General features: G+C 43.3%; 1 protein-coding gene across 1 annotated transcript in view; it reads left to right on the plus strand.

Annotated features, from left to right (window-relative positions):
* Window positions 1-17961, plus strand: part of PLCH2 (phospholipase C eta 2) — a 727403-nt gene that overhangs the window by 644804 nt on the left and 64638 nt on the right. Inside the window, exons 12-14 of the mRNA XM_030185738.1 lie at window positions 4471-4629; window positions 6785-6826; window positions 17162-17254. Coding sequence (XP_030041598.1) covers window positions 4471-4629; window positions 6785-6826; window positions 17162-17254 — 294 coding nt within the window. The remainder of the gene's footprint in view (window positions 1-4470; window positions 4630-6784; window positions 6827-17161; window positions 17255-17961) is intronic.

Consider the following 17961-nt stretch of genomic DNA (forward strand, 5'->3'; position numbering starts at 1 on the left):
AAAGCAGTCATTTCTTGGAAAATAATCCAGAACAGGCAGTTTGCATGATGGTGGAAAAATTGTGGGGGGTGGGGGAGTGTGAGGGGAGATGGCAGAGCTGCAGGGGTAGTTTTTGGTGGTGGGGCAGTTGCAGGGGGATTATTTTGGGGGTGATGAAGTTTGCAGGGTGGTAGAAGAGTTTCAGGGTATAGTTTTGAGGGATAGGGGAAATTTACAGGGTGGTGGAGCACTTTCAGAGGGTAGTGTTTGGGATGATGGGGCAATTGTGGGGTGTGGTTTATGGAAATGGGACAGTTTGCATGATGGTGGAAAAATTGTGTGGGGGGGGGAGTGTGAGGGGAGATGGCAGAGCTGCAGGGGTAGTTTTTGGTGGTGGGGCAGTTGCAGGGGGATTATTTTGGGGGTGATGAAGTTTGCAGGGTGGTAGAAGAGTTTCAGAGTATAGTTTTGGGGGATAGGGGAAATTTACAGGGTGGTGGAGCACTTTCAGAGAGTAGTGTTTGGGATGATGGGGCAATTGTGGGGTGTGGTTTATGGAAATGGGACAGTTTGCATGATGGTAAGAGAGTTGTTGGAGTACTTTATGGAGAGGTGGAACAGTTCCAGAGGTAATTTTTGAGGTTGGGGCAATTTATTTTGGGGGGGGGGGGGGGAGTTGAGAGAGCAGAAAACAGGGAGAGACAGTTTGAAATGCAAATTTCCAGCCCCACATTTCCAGTGTGATATATTCTGTGCAATCCTTGTTCACAAAGGATACCCAAGAATTTCTCATCTATTCACTCATAACGTCTAGTCTTGACTGTTTCAATAGCCTTCTACATGGTATAAAAATTACTGACATCAGACACCTAGAAATAGTTCAAAACATGGATGTGAAGTTATTGACAGAATCAAGCAAATATGATCATGTGATCTCCTAGGATGACTTTCAAACTTTTATCTGTAATGCATAAGGTACTACTCTGGACCCTTCCTGCTTACAGTTTTCCGATTCTTCATCCAGAACTCTTAGATCTTCCCAACAAAACTGTTATACAGTCCCATCATTTACATAAGTACATAAGTAATGCCACACTGGGAAAAGACCAAGGGTCCATCGAGCCCAGCATCCTGTCCACGACAGCGGCCAATCCAGGCCAAGGGCACCTGGCGAGCTTCCCAAACGTACAAACGTTTATACAGATTTGCTTCAACTTGGTCAGTATCAGGATTTTCAGTGGCATAGGCCTCTCGTTAATGGAACATTCCCCCCCCCCCCTTAGAAATGATCCTTTGAGAAATTCAAAACTGGACTAAAAACACTTCTCTTTATAGATGCCCTATGCTCCCTATCAATTTAATTTTGTATGATCCTTGTGAACCACCCTAAAGGCTTGAAACTTGAAAGGAGGAATTTCCTTAACTGGTATGTCTCACTCGGGGGCAATTCCTCCATATGGGTTAGTTTTGTGCATACCGTGAAAGGAATGAACCACACTCCTAGCCTAGGCCAGGGCATACGGACTATTTCTCAGAATGTAAGCTTCTATACTGCAGAAGCTGAACGTCTTCCATAGAAATGCATTGGTTCATTTTTTGAGGGGGGGGGGCTTATTTATCTGGAACCCTTGGTTCAATTTGGCCCATTTTCAGTCTTAGTGTGTCGTTTTATTAGCTCTTCCCCACATCCAAGTTTCATTCCAATTTTCAGAGTTATTTTTCATCCAAGATAGATAGATGCTCTCAACTCCTTCTTTCCAACTTATGTTCTGACTGTAGGCTTTAAATATTGACCCACCTATTTCAAAACTGCTTTTGATTTAAGAGCTATATACGTTCATACAGAGTACGAAGTTAGTCAGCCTTACATTCCTCAATGGCATAAAGGACTAGGCCATCCTCATTGCTCTTTCCTTTGTTTTATTTGGGGAGGCTCAGTTGAGGTTGATTTATAAACCATTTGTAAATGGTAACAAAGAATTTATATTACGTGGCAGAAGCCCCAATACTCAAAAGTAAATGTGGGCGCTAGAGGCCATTGGCTCGGTACTAGTGCCCGTATTTACCTGCGTTCGGAGGGGTCTAGCACGGGAAACAATGAGCGCGCCAGGCACTAGTGTAGATACAATGCAAATGTAGTCAAGCTCGTGCTAATGAGGTCATCTTGTATTCCTCCCCAAAGCTCAGAAAAGAGCGCCTGAAACAAAGCTTGTCTTACTGCTGCAAAAAAAATAACGCCAAGTCGGAGCAGGTGTTAGGATGTTGGAAGAGAGGATTTATCATGCTTCTCTCATTCTTTCTGCAAAATCTGCTGGTTCTGATTGCTTTTGGAAGCAGAAGGAAGCCCTTAAGCACTGGTCGTGAGAAACAGCAGGCCCCAAGCAAAATCATATGTTGGCATCTTGTTTCCTGTGTCTAAATTTAAAGCGTCCATGCTTTAAAAAAAAAAACCCACATTATATTAAAAACTCCCAGTGAAAGCACACATTGGTTTCTGTTTCCTGCATTTAAATATGTGTCCAAGCTAAAAAAAAAAAAAAAAAAATTAAAAACGCTTATATTTAGGCAGCAGCACATCTCAAAACAGGCATTTTATATTGATAGATTCCTGCCACTCTGTAAAAGGACCCCCTCAATGAGGTACACTTGAGAGCAGCAAATTAAAACTTTATTTATGCATTTATACCCCACATTTTCCTGCGCCATTTCGAGTTCAGTGTGGCTAACAAGCTACAAGGAGTCATTATGAAATATGAAATAAAATCCACAATCCCACCCAGGAGTGGAGGAGTGGCCTAGTGGTTAGGGTGGTGGACTTTGGTCCTGGGGAACTGAGGAACTGAGTTCGATTCCCACTTCAGGCACAGGCAGCTCCTTGTGACTCTGGGCAAGTCACTTAACCCTCCATTGCCCCGTGTAAGCCGCATTGAGCCTGCCATGAGTGGGAAAGCGCAGGGTACAAATGTAACAAAAATAAAATAGATACTATTGGAGATTCTACATGGAATGTTGCTACCATTGGAGATTCTACATAGAATGTTGCTATTCCACTAGCAACATTCCATGTAGAAGGCTGCGCAGGCTTCTGTTTCTGTGAGTCCGACGTCCTGCACGTACGTGCAGGACATCAGACTCACAGAAGCAGAAGCCTGCGCGGCCACATTGGTGATCTGCAAGGGCCGACTTCTACATGGAATGTTGCTAGTGGAATAGCAACATTCCATGTAGAATCTCAAATAGTAGCAACAGTGGAGGAGTGGCCTAGTGATTAGGGTGGTGGACTTTGGTCCTAAGGACCTGAGGAACTGAGTTCAACTCCCACTTCAGGCACAGGCAGCTCCTTGTGACTCTGGGCAAGTCACTTAACCCTCCATTGCCCCATGTAAGCCGCATTGAGCCTGCCATGACTGGGAAAGCGCGGGGTACAAATGTAACAAAAAAATATATCAATAAAGGAAAAAGCCATAAATACATTAATGAAACTGGTAATAAAACATAGAGGAGAGAATGGAAGGGGAGGGGAACTAGGCACCAGTATCAATCAACAGAAATTTTTTGAAAAGGAAATATTTCAAAAACTTGAAACAAGCTAAGTAAACGTGCTGGGATCTTATGTATTTTGGTAAGGAATTCTACCACTTAGTACCTTGGTAAGAAAAAGTAGCAGAATGCATTGACTTATAGACTACCTTCTTTTAGGTAGGAAAATGAAGACACAGGTAGTCTCTCTCACCAAAGGTCACATGTGAGAAAGGCAAAGTAACGAGGGGTAATAATAGGATTACCATGAGGCAGTATCTAAAATATACACACGTAACGGTACTGAAATGTAAATACCTGTGATATAATATGATGTCAGCATAATACTAATGAAATGTCTAATAAGCACGCATTAGAACATTCAGATCACATAACTATGATGTCAATGCTTTCCTACAACGCAGCTTACCATGTAGCCGAGGGGCCAAGATGGGTGGTACAGAGTCAGTTGGGATAAATAGATGGATGGCTAAACTGTTAACAGGATAGGTTCCTGTCACGCGCCCTCAGGGTACTAAATGGAAGCGCCCAGTTGTAGAATTGTTTATGTTAAGTCTTTATGCACTGCTTGTACTAGACAAGAAGGTCAAAGTGATTTACAATTTTTTTTTTTAAATACAATTTATAAAAAATAGAGAACGCCAAAAATTCTGATAGGAAAGAGGGACATTCACGTAACGGAAAAGTGCAGAGTCATAACCCCTGAGACTTGCCCCAACAGAGTGTATAAAATTGATTTAATTCATGTGTAATCAATATGTGTATGTTCTAACACACATTATCATTATTTATGAAAACAACATGAGAAACGAACCAAAACATTGAAATTTGGAGGAAGGCCAAGTTTTCTGAAAAAGAACCCCCAATTTTTTTTTTACCTGTGCCACATCCCCCTATTCAGCAAGTCTTTTGTTTATTTTCCTTCTGATAAACCTGTTTCAATATTGACAGGCCTCCATGAACAGGAAACAGGTGGAAAACATCGCCAAGAAGAAACTGGACACGCTGATGAAGGAATCCAAAATCCGTGACCGTGAGGATCCCAACAATTTCACAGTCAGCACGCTTCCACCATCTGGAAAACTCCACCAGAAACGGGATTTCAAAAAGGTGCATCTCATAGGCCCTCCTCTCGGTTTGCAGAGCTGTGTGGAAGGGAAGATGCTTTCTTCTAATGTTGATCGGAAAATGAATTATAAAATGCTTCTGCTCTGGCACTAATATTATAATGTATAGCATACTAACATACACACAGGTATCTCCACACTTGCATATATTCTAGCATGCCACCTAATCACTATTCTGAAAATACTTATTTAACTTACATAATGTGCATTTGCAAGCAGCGTAGGCAGGACATAGGCAGGGCTCCTACTTGTGCATGTAAATTACAGAATATTTTAAATTACAAGCAGCCCATCTGCATGTAGGTGGTCACACTTAAACCAGCAGTATGGGACATCTAAATGGAGGTGTCTGGTTACAGAATTACCCTCATCACTGTTCCTTCTAAGCCAGTGGCTCTCAACCCTTCTTCTGTTGTGACCTGTGGTATAGCTACGTGGGCCCATGGGGGCCTGGGCCCCCCCAAAAAATTTCCTCTGGGTCCCTGGTTTTGCTGGCAGGGGTCCTCAACTCCCATCGGTGCTGCCATATTGCCTGCCCTGCTCTGTCTTCCCCTCACGTCCGGCACACTCCTTTTAGTGAAACTGAGCATGCTGAATTTCACTAAAAGAAGCGTGCAGGATGTGAGGGAAAGACAGAGCAGGGCAGGCAACGCAGCGGCGCCCGAGACTGGCTCTGGACAATGCTTCAGCTGGCGGGGGTTGGGGACCCCCGCCAGCCAAGGTATTTGCTGTGGCAGTGGGAGAGGAGCGGTAGGGGGGTGGCGAAGCAATGGGAGGAGGGCGGCGGCAGGGCGGTAGAACAAAATGTGTCCCCCCACCTCGGGCTCTGGCCCCCCTCCCACTGCGAAGTCTGGCTACGCCCCTGGTTGTGACATACCTGACGGACAGTGTTCATGTATGGGCAACTGTAGCATGATAGTCCCTCTCTGGAACTGCGCCTTCATGAGCAGCTCCTGCTGTTGCCACAGGTACTCCAGCTCGCCAAGCCGGCCAGTGTCGCCTCCAGCTGCTCCTCTGCCACTACGTTCACCCTTCTCCCTCCATCGCGGCTCCATCTCCTCCTCTAGGGGGGTGGGACAGCTGTGTATGGAAAAAAACTACACACGGCTTTCATACACGCAAAGGGCGTGACAGCTGGATTATTGGCAGTGCTGCTTTCGGTGAACACAAGTTGTATCTTGTATTTCTCTTCACTTTTGCAGTGTGGACCCCTTTTGCTTTCCGCCACTTTGCCTCTCCCCCCTCACAGCCATGGGTAGCATGGGGGGGGGGGGGGGCAAAAAAAAAAAAGAAAGCTGCGGGTAGCATATGTGCAGAACAGCCACGCTTGCTGATTGGCTGCCCTGTGCATGCGCAGCTTAGCGACTGTCTTGCTCACTACCAAGCTGCTCACTGTTTTTGTGAGCAGCTCATTTGCATGAATCAGTGAATCGCTCGGTATTTCCACCTTGGTAGTTTTTACGGAGGTGGGAATTCCAGTGGTTCTTTCCAGGGACCTTTGTGCATCTCCATTTTAGTATGCACTTCAGGGGCTTAGCCAGATAACAGATTTTGGGTGGGCCTGGGCAAGAAGTGGGTGGGCACCAAGTGCTCTCCCTCCCCCACCACCACAAAAAAATATCTCAGCTGGTAGGAAAACACTTCCTTCCACCTTGGCAGTCTGCAGCAGGCATGCGCTGAAAACTGAGCATGTGCAGATGGCAGTATCATGGAGAGTAGTATTTTCATTACCAACAGGGGGAAGTCTTCAGCTGGCGGAGCTTGGGATCCCCACCAGCTACTGCTAAACATGTGCTATTGATGGGTGGGCCCCGGCCCACCCAGGCCCACCTGTGGCTATGCCACTGGTGCACTTTCCAACTTGTATTCCGCTTTTTGAGGTTGAAATGTCTCTCTCATACTACAGTACATGCAGACCTAATGTTTCACATGATGGCGCTGTATCATGCATCGGTGTGGTCTTTATACCACAAAGCCTACCTCTTAAAATTCTTTCCTTCTGTTACTGATATGGATTAGAGAGAAATTGGGTTATTATTGATGTCGTGAGGCATTTCTTTGTTTCCTCACAAACTTGGAGCATTCCATTTGACGGTGCCTCTAAACTGATATTTAAATATGTCATTTTCCTTTCGCAGAAGTGCAGTGCCACAGCTGTATCCACGGGAGACAGGTCTATGGTAAGAGAAATGAAAATGACCCACAACATTCACACGTGTTTTGCTGTTGCACCTGCCTTTGTTGTCTGGACCTTCCTTATGATACTTTCACTAGTTCGATTTAAGAATCATCCAGTGGTGGTGACCTATCTGAGCATACAAGACCACACAGAGATGATAACTGAACAAGGGATTAACGTGGTCATGGATGCTTGTAGCCTACCAGAACCAAACAGGAGACAGTCTACTGCAGAACAGACAACCAAACAGCAGCATAGATCCAAGGAAGGACAAACACAGCAAGAATTTATCTAAACGTCAACTTGAATGGAAACAGGACCCAACCTGGCCACGTTTCGGAAAAACCTTCGTCAGGGGCCACATAAGTTTCCACAATACATTCACAGATTCAAAGCATGTACTACAATACCTGTGTTTAAAAAAACAAAATTGAGGTCCAATGTCAAAAGTAAAAGAATGCAGCCAACAGCATCTGCATAGAAAAAGCTCTGGTCCAGTTCCAAAAGTCAGTAACCACCAAGTGCACTTGGTACATGCATTGAATCTATCAATGTACTGTGGAAACCTATGTGACCCCTGACACAGGTTTTCCCGAAACTTGGCCAGGTTGGGTCCTGTTTCCATTATTTTGTTACATTTGTACCCCGCGCTTTCCCACTCATGGCAGGCTCAATGCGGCTTACATATTGTATACAGGTACTTATTTGTACATGGGGCAATGGAGGATTACGTGACTTGCCCAGAGTCACAAGGAGCTGCCTGTGCCTGAAGTGGGAATCGAACTCAGTTCCACAGTTCCCCAGGACCAAAGTCCACCACCCTAACCACTAGGCCACTCCTCCACTGTTGCTACTATTTGAGATTCTACATGGAATGTTGCTATTCCACTAGCAACATTCCATGTAGAAGTCGGCCCTTGCAGATCACCAATGTGGCCGCGCAGGCTTCTGCTTCTGTGAGTCTGACGTCCTGCAGGACGTCAGACTCACAGAAACAGAAGCCTGCGCAGCCTTCTACATGGAATGTTGCTAGTGGAATAGCAACATTCCATGTAGAATCTCCAATAGTAGCAACATTCCATGTAGAATCTCCAATAGTATCTATTTTATTTTTGTTACATTTGTACCCTGCGCTTTCCCACTCATGGCAGGCTCAATGCGGCTTACACGGGGCAATGGAGGGTTAAGTGACTTGCCCAGAGTCACAAGGAGCTGCCTGTGCCTGAAGTGGGAATCAAACTCAGCTCCTCAGTTCCCCAGGACCAAAGTCCACCACCCTAACCACTAGGCCACTCCTCCACATTAAAGTTCATATTTGCATAAAAGCTCTTGCAGTGTTTGTCCATCCTTGGCTCTCTGCTGCTCTTTGGTTGTCTGCTTGTAGCCTACAACATCTTTTGGATACTTCTTATGTTCACCCAGTAGAGCAAGTGCAGTTCTCTCCAAGATCAATACTAGAATTCTATTCTGTTCCCAGGAAATTCACAAACTCACAAGTTTAAGTTGAAATGATTTGGACTTTGCTGTACACCCCGGTAGAACAGCTTCACATTTCTCCATAAACCAGACGTACATAAATTTATCCTTACTTGTGAAAGAAATGGCATAATTACATTTTCAGTAACATCTTTTTTCCTATGCAGATTCTGGGCTTTTGATGATCGTGGCTCATCTTTAGTCGTAATGAGGCTTTTTACAGCCCTATATCTCCGCAGTCATTTAGCTTGCAGCCTTTAACGGCACTCTTTGACATTTTCCCTTAATCATGATAAATATTTATTATCGTTCCAGATGTGCTGGATCTATTTGGCACGTTCTGCTGGCTGTTCAGGATGCACTGAGGCATGAGAGACCTTAACTGTCCAATAATAAAGGATTAATAACACTTTTCTGCCGCCTTTCTTCCAAATACAGCCAGAATTGCAGTTAAGTTTAGATGGGAAAAATTGCTTTTTCCCCCACTAGGGTAAAGAGGAAGAAAAAATGGTGGGTTCAATATTCAAAACTTGTACTGAAAATGTAACATGCCTATCTGGATTTTTGGCACTTATATATATGGATAGCATCGGGCCAACAATCCATCTGAACAGCCTGATACTATCTATGTGGTAAGGGTCCAGGTTTGGGGCTGAATGAGGGCGAACTTTGAGATTATGTGAATAGCAGCGGTTTTCAAATACTGGCATCGCATTGACTGTAAAATGTATACCTGTGTATTCAATGTAGCCAAATGTACATATTTAAATATTGATGTTTAAATTGATAAAGGTGACTTCAAGGAGCTGCCCATACCTGGATAAGGGCCCCACAAGGTTTCCCTATCCCCTGCCCGTTCCCCCAACCCCTTCCAACAGTCATAATAGTCTGATCACTAAAAACCAACCTGTTAAAAAAAGACATACCACAATGATCTATCCTAAATTCCAGGTAACGAAACTTATGCCAAAACTGGACAAAACTTGAACCCTCGATACTTGATTGCTTAATTTACTCTGTCACTTATGACTTTAACGCAATACCGCTCTGTATTTCTCATTCCGATAATGGCGATCGCCACTACGGCATAATGTAAGCCACATTGAGGCTGAAAATAGGTGGGAAAATGTGGGATACAAATGCAACAAATAAATAAGGTTACTACCTCTACTGAATATTAATTCAAATAAGTATTGGTTTACAATACCAGCTTCTGCAAAACCTTTTAAGGGATCTTACAGCTGGGAAAGGTTTTCGGTGAAGCTGTGCTGCGGCAGAAGGTCTGTGATACTGTATGTATGTTACTCTTTTCTCAAACAGCAGATCCAGAATGTCCCCTAACTTTGAATATTGCTGGAGTTGATTTTGCTTTAAATGGTTGTTCTGTAGCCGTGTGACAGTAGTGAGGTATAAATGCCAGAAAATGGGTGAGGGGCTTCGTGTAAAGTGGTACACTGAGCATGCTTGCACATCCCCCCTCCCCCCCCCCGTACGTTATTATAACAAATAGCAGTGGCACTGGGTGGGAGGTCAGAACCAAATAAATAATAAACACATTTTTAAACATTTAGCAAATTTGTGGATTTTGTGTTAAAAACTGTGAGCCTGCCCCTATAATATCTCAGTCATCAATGAAATGCAGTTGAATCAGATGAAATCTGTGGGAGTCACAGAGCAGATTACAGTGAGATAAAATTATTCTATTTGCCAGAAGCGATTCCATTTCAGTTCTAAGGAGAAAATCTTTACAGCCTTTCAAGCAATTTCATCCCACAAAAACACTTTTATTAAAGGATTTCAGCTTCTGGCTTGTTGTGAAATTATGATTAGCCATTTATAGCCATTTAAATTCTCCTTTTTATGTAGCAGTATATACCTATAGTTTTATTTTTTATTTACAAATATATCTCTGTGTGTGTGTGTGTGTGTATATATATATATATTACACACACACTGTGTCTGGAAAAAAAGTGAGCCCCCTAAACATTTTGCAATAACAACCGCAAACCTGCACCAAATTAATTAAACATTTTATGTACACAAAGCGATATCTATTTCAAACAATGTTGTGAGGTTTCATAGAAATCCACCTTAACGTTACTGAGATGTCAAATTTTAAATAACACTACCCAAACATTAGAGTTTCTAACACAGTTACCCCCGGATTCTATATAGCGCGCCTTGCATTCCGTGCCGAAATCCACGCGTATTCTCTAACAACATGCTTAAATTAATTGGCTTAATAAGCTAATCGGTGTTGTTAACAGCACTTAACAAGCAATAATGACCACTAATTGGTAATTAGAATTTACGCGCAACCTCCCTAAGCATTTTCTGTAATGCACTGCGCCTAAATTTTAATAATGCGCACAAGCAAAAAGAGGCATAGATATGGGCAGGAAAATAGGTGTTTCATGGGCGTTCCAAAATTTACATGCATTTTTATAGAATATGGCCCTCTGTGCCTAAATCTACATGCCGGGATTTACGCCATGTTCTCATTGGTGTAAATGGATGTGTATAGTTTTAGGTGCTAGGATATCGACAAAGCATATTCTGTATACCACACCTAAATCTAGGTTCCGCTTATAGAATACGCTTAGGCGGAAATGTTTTCTGCCTGGATTTCTTAAGTGCAGGTTCTATGGCCCTTAGTATCAACCTGAACAGTCCGAATGTTTAAATCTGATCTTTTAGCACCATATCCTTTTTCAACTCTAAGTATTTTAATTAAAGCTCGATCTTCTTTTGAAAACATTTTGTTTATTTATCAACGTGCAATGACATCACGGATAATGTCAGCGAGTAAGTAAATAGAACCACAGAATGCTAAGGGGGATGGATGTGTGTTAGACCTGGACCGATTCTAAGAAGACTGTGTTCGTGAAGAGCTAGCTAAACTAAAAATAGGCAAAGCGATGGGGCCTGATGGCTTACATCCAAGGGTGCTCAAGGAACTTGGAGATGTTCTGGCGGCTCCACTGTCTGGCCTCTTCAATTCCTCCTTAGTGTCTGGAGTGGTCCTGGAGGACTGGAGAAGGGTGGATGTGGTCCCTCTGCACAAGAGCGGAAGTAAAGAGTAGGTTGGGAATTACAGACCTGTAAGTCTGACCTAGATGGTGAGTAAACTAATAGAAATGTATCTAAAGTAGAGGATCATGAGATCTCTCAAACAGAATGGACTGCAGGACCCAAGGTAGCATGGCGTCACTAGAGGTAGGTTGTGTCAGACAAGTCCGATTGATTTCTTTGACTGGGTGACCAAACAGTTGGACATGGGAGGGTCACTAGATGTGGTGTACTTGGATTTTAGCAAAGCCTTTGACACAGTTTTGCACAGGCGACTGATAAATAAACTGAGTGCCCTTGGTATGCGACCTAAAGTGACTGGTTGGGTTAACAACTGGTTAAATGGGAGGACACAGGATAGTGGTAAATGGAGCTTGCTCTGAGTGGTGTACCACAGGGATCAGTCCTTGGGCTGTCCCTTTTTAACATCTTTGTGAGTGATATGGCGGAAGGGCTGTCTGGTTGATACCAAACTCTGTAATAGGGTGGACACCCTGGAGGGTGTAGATGGCACGAGGAAGGATCTGTCGAAGCTTCAAGAATGGTCTGAAAATTGAAAACTAAGATTTAATGCTAAGAAATGTAGGGTCATGCACTTGGGTTACAATAATCCAAGGGAATGGTACAGTGTAGGGGGTGAAGTGCTTCTGTGTATGAAAGAAGAGCGGTACTTGGGGGTGATTGTGTGCGAAGACCTTAAGGTGGCCAAGCAGATAGAAAGGGCAACGGTCAAAGCCAGAAGATGGGTGCATAAGAAGAGGGATGACCAGCAGGAAAAAAGAGGTGATAGTGCCTTTGTATAAGTCGCTGGTGTGGCCTCATTTGGAGTACTATGTGCAATTCTGGAGACCGCACATACGGAAAGATATAAAGAGGAGGGAGTCAGTCCAGAGGGCGGCTACCAAATTGGTAAACGTTCTCTGTCATAAAACATATAGGGACAGTCTTATGGAACTCAACATGTTGGAAGAGAGGCGGGAGAGAGGGGATACGATAGACATGTTTAAATACCTCAGTGGTGTTAAAGTACAAGAGGCGATCCTTTTTCAAATGAAGGAAAACTCTGGGATGAGAGGGCATAGGATGAAGTTAAGAGGAAATAGGCTTAGGAGTAATCTGAGAAAGTACTACTTCATGGAAAGGGTGGTGGATGCATGGAATGGCCTCCCAGTGGAGGTTGTAGAGACGAGGACTGTGTCAGAATTTAAGAAAGCATGTGATAGGCACATGGGATCCCTTAGGAGCTAGTGGTTAATGAGGAAGGGCAGACTGGATGGGCCATTTGGCCCTTATCTGCCGTCATGATTCTATGTTTCTAAATAAGTCATGTCGGAAACTGAGATTTGTGACAGCAGTCTGTAAAAATTAAAAATCTCTTAAACGGGATGAGGGATTCCTATGAAATTTGGCATCGGTGATGCAAATAAATGTCACTCTGTTCGTGTAAAATTTTAATTAGTTTTGTGTAGGTTTGAGGTGGTTGCAAAATGTTTAGAGGGCTCACTTTTTTCTGGACACAGTGTGAGTGTGTATATGTACTGTGTGTATATATATATCTCTATCGATCTATATATATATATATATACACACACACACACATACATACATTCATATACAATTTCTTCTTTTTTTTGAGGTTGAGTAAGGAGAAATATTTTTTTTTTCTGTTAACAAATGTGGTGTATATGCTTAAAATTCCCACAAAGCATTTGTGTTTAAGATAGGACATAGTAAGATTTAGCACAACATCTTAATGATAGGCGACAGATGGGAGGAGCGGCTTGGTGTGTGGCCCAGCTGTGGGATTCAGAGTTTAATGAAGAAAAATGATATGCTTTCTTAAGTGTGGTGGGATTATTCTGGGGTTCTTTCTGGTGGGTGCACGGTGTGTGTTCTGCTATGGCCCGTGCTGCCTCCTTACATATGACGCTGTCCAAACCAATCAAAGCCTCAGACTTGGATGATTAGGAATTTGTTTGCCAGGAAGGTTCTGGACATCCATTTTGTGCAAGGTGCTTGCAGTAGGATGCTCCAGATATACTACACGGAGGGAAAACATGTTCATTTTAGTGGAGGATAAAACTATGGATGGTATAGAAGTGATGTGGTGAAGGTTTGATTTCTGGAAGGAGGATGAGGAAGAGTGGCAATCCTGCTGATGGGATGAGGGAGTAGTATGAAATCTATGTAAAGGGTAGTTTTTATTATGTAAATCATATATTGTTTATGAGCTGAGCAATTGTGTATTAGAGGTACATTATAGGAAAAAAAATTAATGAAATTAGCTTATTGAAGAGGGTGGTAGGGTAGGCAATGGCAGACTAATGCCTAAAGAGTTGGCTTTACTTCAGAACTGAGTGATTGCATTTTAAACAGAAACCCTACCTTCTAAATAGGTATTACGTTCTCCGTTGGAGAACTGATGCCCCTTCAGCGCTGGTGTGTGCTGCCTTGGGTCTGTTTTCAGGATAGCGTCACCAAATGGGTTAACTTTGTGCTTACCGTGGCAGGAATGAATCTTGGGAGAAGCTGAGGTATGTTGCTTACAATTTCAACCTCAAATTCGCTGCTAATTCTTGTCTTAATACTTGTATTATGCCAAAGAGAGATTTCTGCTGGAGTTTACAGGATGAAGTATACCTAGGCAATTTGTCCGGTGTGCTCGAGTGTTCTTTCAAATCAAGATAATGACATCCAGTACAATTTGTGCATCTTTCTGCCACATTTCCTTGCTCTCTGATGGGTTATATGATTCTTGAGAATCTTCTGTTGATCCATAGGTTTGTATAGAGTAGTTGCTTGATACTGACCCTTCCATTAGCAATGCACCACCTCTGGTTTTCTCCTTTTTACCACAATGTCCAGCTTTCTTGCTTCAAGTATTTTATCAGTGGAAGTGAGAATATCCAAGGTGATCCCAACGTCGTCATCTTCCACAGTTCTATTACAGTCGTGGTCCCAGTGTTTTTCCCGTACGGCAATATAATGTTTATATAGTTTTTCCAGTGAATGAACCAGGCTACATTATTGTGTCTTTCTTTGTAAAGGCTTCTGACATTAGCATTGCAGTGACAAGATGTGCAATAATTGTCAGTTCTTTGCTACAGAATCTGCCTTTGTCTTCTTTACCATTTTTTCCATGCTTGCTGTGAACCATCTTGTTTTGTACTCTGCTGACCTGCATATATCAGTCTCTTCGTTTTAGGTTTCTATTCACTTCTTGAACATTTGTATGTCTGGATTTGATCATTTTGTAACTGTTTCAGTAACTTTGAATTTGCCTTTCTGCTGGTGCTTGAGCCATAAGTACTTAAGTACATAAGTAATGCCACACTGAGAAAAGACCAAAGGTCCATCGAGCCCAGCATATCCTGTCCCCGACAGCGGCCAATCCAGGTCAAGGGCACCTGGCAAGCTACCCAAACGTACAAACATTTTATACATGTTATTCCCGAAATTGTGGATTTTACCCAAGTCCATTTAGTAGTGGTCTATGGACTTGTCCTTTAGGAAACCGTCCAACCCCTTTTTAAACTCTGCCAAGCTAACCGCCTTCACTACATTCTCCAGCAACGAACTCCAGAGTTTAATTATCAGTTGGGTGAAGAAAGTTTTTCTCCGATTTGTTTTAAATTTACTACACTGTAGTTTTATCGCATGCCCCCTAGTCCTAGTATTTTTGGAAAGTGTGAACAGCCACTTGTTTTTTTCCAACACTTCAAGGAGTTTTTTTCTCTTTTCTCTTGTTTTGCAAACTGTGTAGCTCGTGCACTACATGCGCGATGACCAGTCAGCGCGCACCAACTGCCAATTAATGCCAGAAACGCTATGCACGGCAGGAAATAAAAAAACTAATTTGATCCAGCAGTATAGGCGAGGGCCAAATCCGAAATTACCACCAGGGAAGCTAGAAGGCAGGCTTAACAACTAAGATATTAATGCTTATGTTTATTAAGGTGTGCTGTAGGCACGTTAACATTTTTAATGCGCGTAAATGGTTTACGTGCGTTAAACGCTAATGCGCCCATAGAAATGTATAACTTTATAGGCGCGTTAGAAATGCTAATGCACTTTAGTAAACATACCCCTAAATACACATTCTTTTTTATTTAAACAAAAAAAAAAAAAAGAAATGATTCTGCAAGTAGATCCTTGCTTCATCACTGTTGTTTTTCTGTGTTGAGATGGCGCCCCCTGGAGACACAGATCAGCACTGTACAAATATATACCAAAGACAGAATCCAGTGCTTTCTATGAACAAGAATCACAAAGGCAGCGATGATTTGTAACGTCCTAGAAAGGAGTCATTAAAAAATAAAAAAAATGGATGTATGAGCACCCTGTCAGTGAAGGACAGACATATGGCAGATGCAACTGAGGATCACTGTTTGTAAAGCATATGTGCTATGGGAACTATTGAGCCACTGCACTGCGAGACCGTGGGAAGCAAGGAACCATGGCACTATGGCCCCCTTTTACAAAGCTGCGGCAAAAGGGGACCTGCATTGGCGTCAATACATGTTTTACATGCGTGCCGAGGCCCCCCCCCCCTTTAACTGTAGCTGGTAAATGGGCCGGTCTCACTTTCCTTTAGGAAATGGGCAGGCGGCGAGTAAAGCACTTGCCGCGCCGCCATTTTGGGGGGAGGAGCCCTTATCGCCACCCATTGAGATGGCAGGAAGGGCTCCCACACTAACCCAGCAGTAACCGGGCAGTGTGCAGCACTGCCCGATTACCGCCAGGTAGTATCCGGCACTACAAATTTGTGTAGTGCCAGAAATGACGGCACGGTAGGGGGGGGAAGTACCACTGGGCTGCTGCATTAGCCCGGCGGTACTTCCTAAATAACAAGCAGTAAACCCACATTGGGCTTACCACCGCTTAGTAAAAGGATCCCTATGGGAACCAAGGAGGTGAGAGAAAGGGAAGGAGAGAGAGAGTGAGTGCTGGGGGTGAGAAGAGAAAAGGGAGAAAGTGAGTGGATGGGAGAGTGGGCAAAGGAAGTAAGGGAAACAGCGTACCTTGGGAAAAAATGAGTGCGGGGAGATGGAAGAGAGTGCCTGGAGAGGATGAAGATAGAGAGAGAGACTGCACAGAAGGGAAAATTACACTGTACACATTATATACAGGTATTTTCTGTCCCTAAAGGACTCCCAATCTAAGTTTCTTGTACCTGGGGCAATGGAGAGTTGAGTGACTTGCCCAAGGTCACAAGGAGCTGCAATGGGAATCAAACCCAGTTTGCCAGGATCAAAGCCCACTGCAATAACCATTTGGCTACTCTGGGCCCATTGTAGATTTTTTTTACTAGCTTTTTAAAGATGTATCCACTCTTCCATACAATCTTTTCCACGAGCTTTAGGTGAGGCAAAATATTGAGGGTTTTCTTACTAAAACTTAACTCAAGTTATGTGCAGCAGGGCCCATAGGAATAAAGTAGGCCCCTTTGCAGATAACTCAAGTTAAGCTTTAGTAAAAGACCCCTTAAATGCTGTAAAGTAAACAAAACAAAAAAACCCAAGCAAACGTTTTGTCACGCATATCCTTAATAAAAATTTATATATAGAAATAATTGTCCTCTAGAAAAAAGTTAGTTGGTAGATCCTGTTCAAACGTTGCGTGTCCTTTTTTTCATGAGCGCTTTTTCTCCTGTTTGAAGCTTCTTAAATGTCGCTGTGTGAATTCTACAGATTCCGGTGAGATGCGAGCATAGGAACTGATAACGAATTTGCGCAGTCACCTGTTCTGCCTGTATCTAACAGTTACTTTTTTCTGTTGTTCTTGTGGCCAGAGTAAACCAGAAGATGACGTGGAATCAGGGGAGGAGCCCAGCACCCACAAACGCCAGAGCCGCTCGATCATGGGCAGCTTCTCCAAACGCAAGGTAAATCCTGAGCGCACTAGTTCCCCTGTCCCTCGTCCAGATGAGCAATAGTGCTAATCCGTTAGCTGCCATTAAAGCAAAATCACTTTAATCTCACGACGTCTATGTAATTTGTCAGGTGAAATAAGCGTTCAAGGAACACATGGGAAGCCTAGACCATCAAGAGAGGATTTGGAACGTCCAAGTCGAGACAAAAACAGTTCCCTCAGTAGCTGGCAAGAGACTCTGTCGAATGCAGAACATTATTTGTGAAATATCTATGATGTCAGCAAAGACACATATATTTCCTGGCCCATATAGTACTTTCACAAACCTATATGTGCACAAAAAAGGGCAGCATCACTTGGCATCTTCTACACATTTATGCCAGTATTTGAAGGATATGGTGGAAGGATGATTAAGGACGGATAGAGTTGGGCCATGTTGTTTTTTTAGGGGGAATGGGGGGGAGTCATCTGTCAGATATGCCTGATGGTCAGGTTAATGAAGATCGGATAATTGAGACTGTACTATAGTAGTAATACACATAAAAACACGATAAAGCAGAGGAAGGTTTTCTAGTAGTGCATACAGAGGAAAAATGCAGCAGCTGTGAGATGTTGCCCACATTTGGTGAGTCTCATGGCGGTGCATACTGCGTAGAGCTGTGCATTCACACACAGCAAAGCCATGACGAACTCTGCTTATGGTAGTAATGAGACCAGTCT

The sequence above is a fragment of the Microcaecilia unicolor genome, chromosome 13 (genome assembly GCF_901765095.1).
Source record: "Microcaecilia unicolor chromosome 13, aMicUni1.1, whole genome shotgun sequence".
NCBI lineage: Eukaryota > Metazoa > Chordata > Amphibia > Gymnophiona > Siphonopidae > Microcaecilia > Microcaecilia unicolor.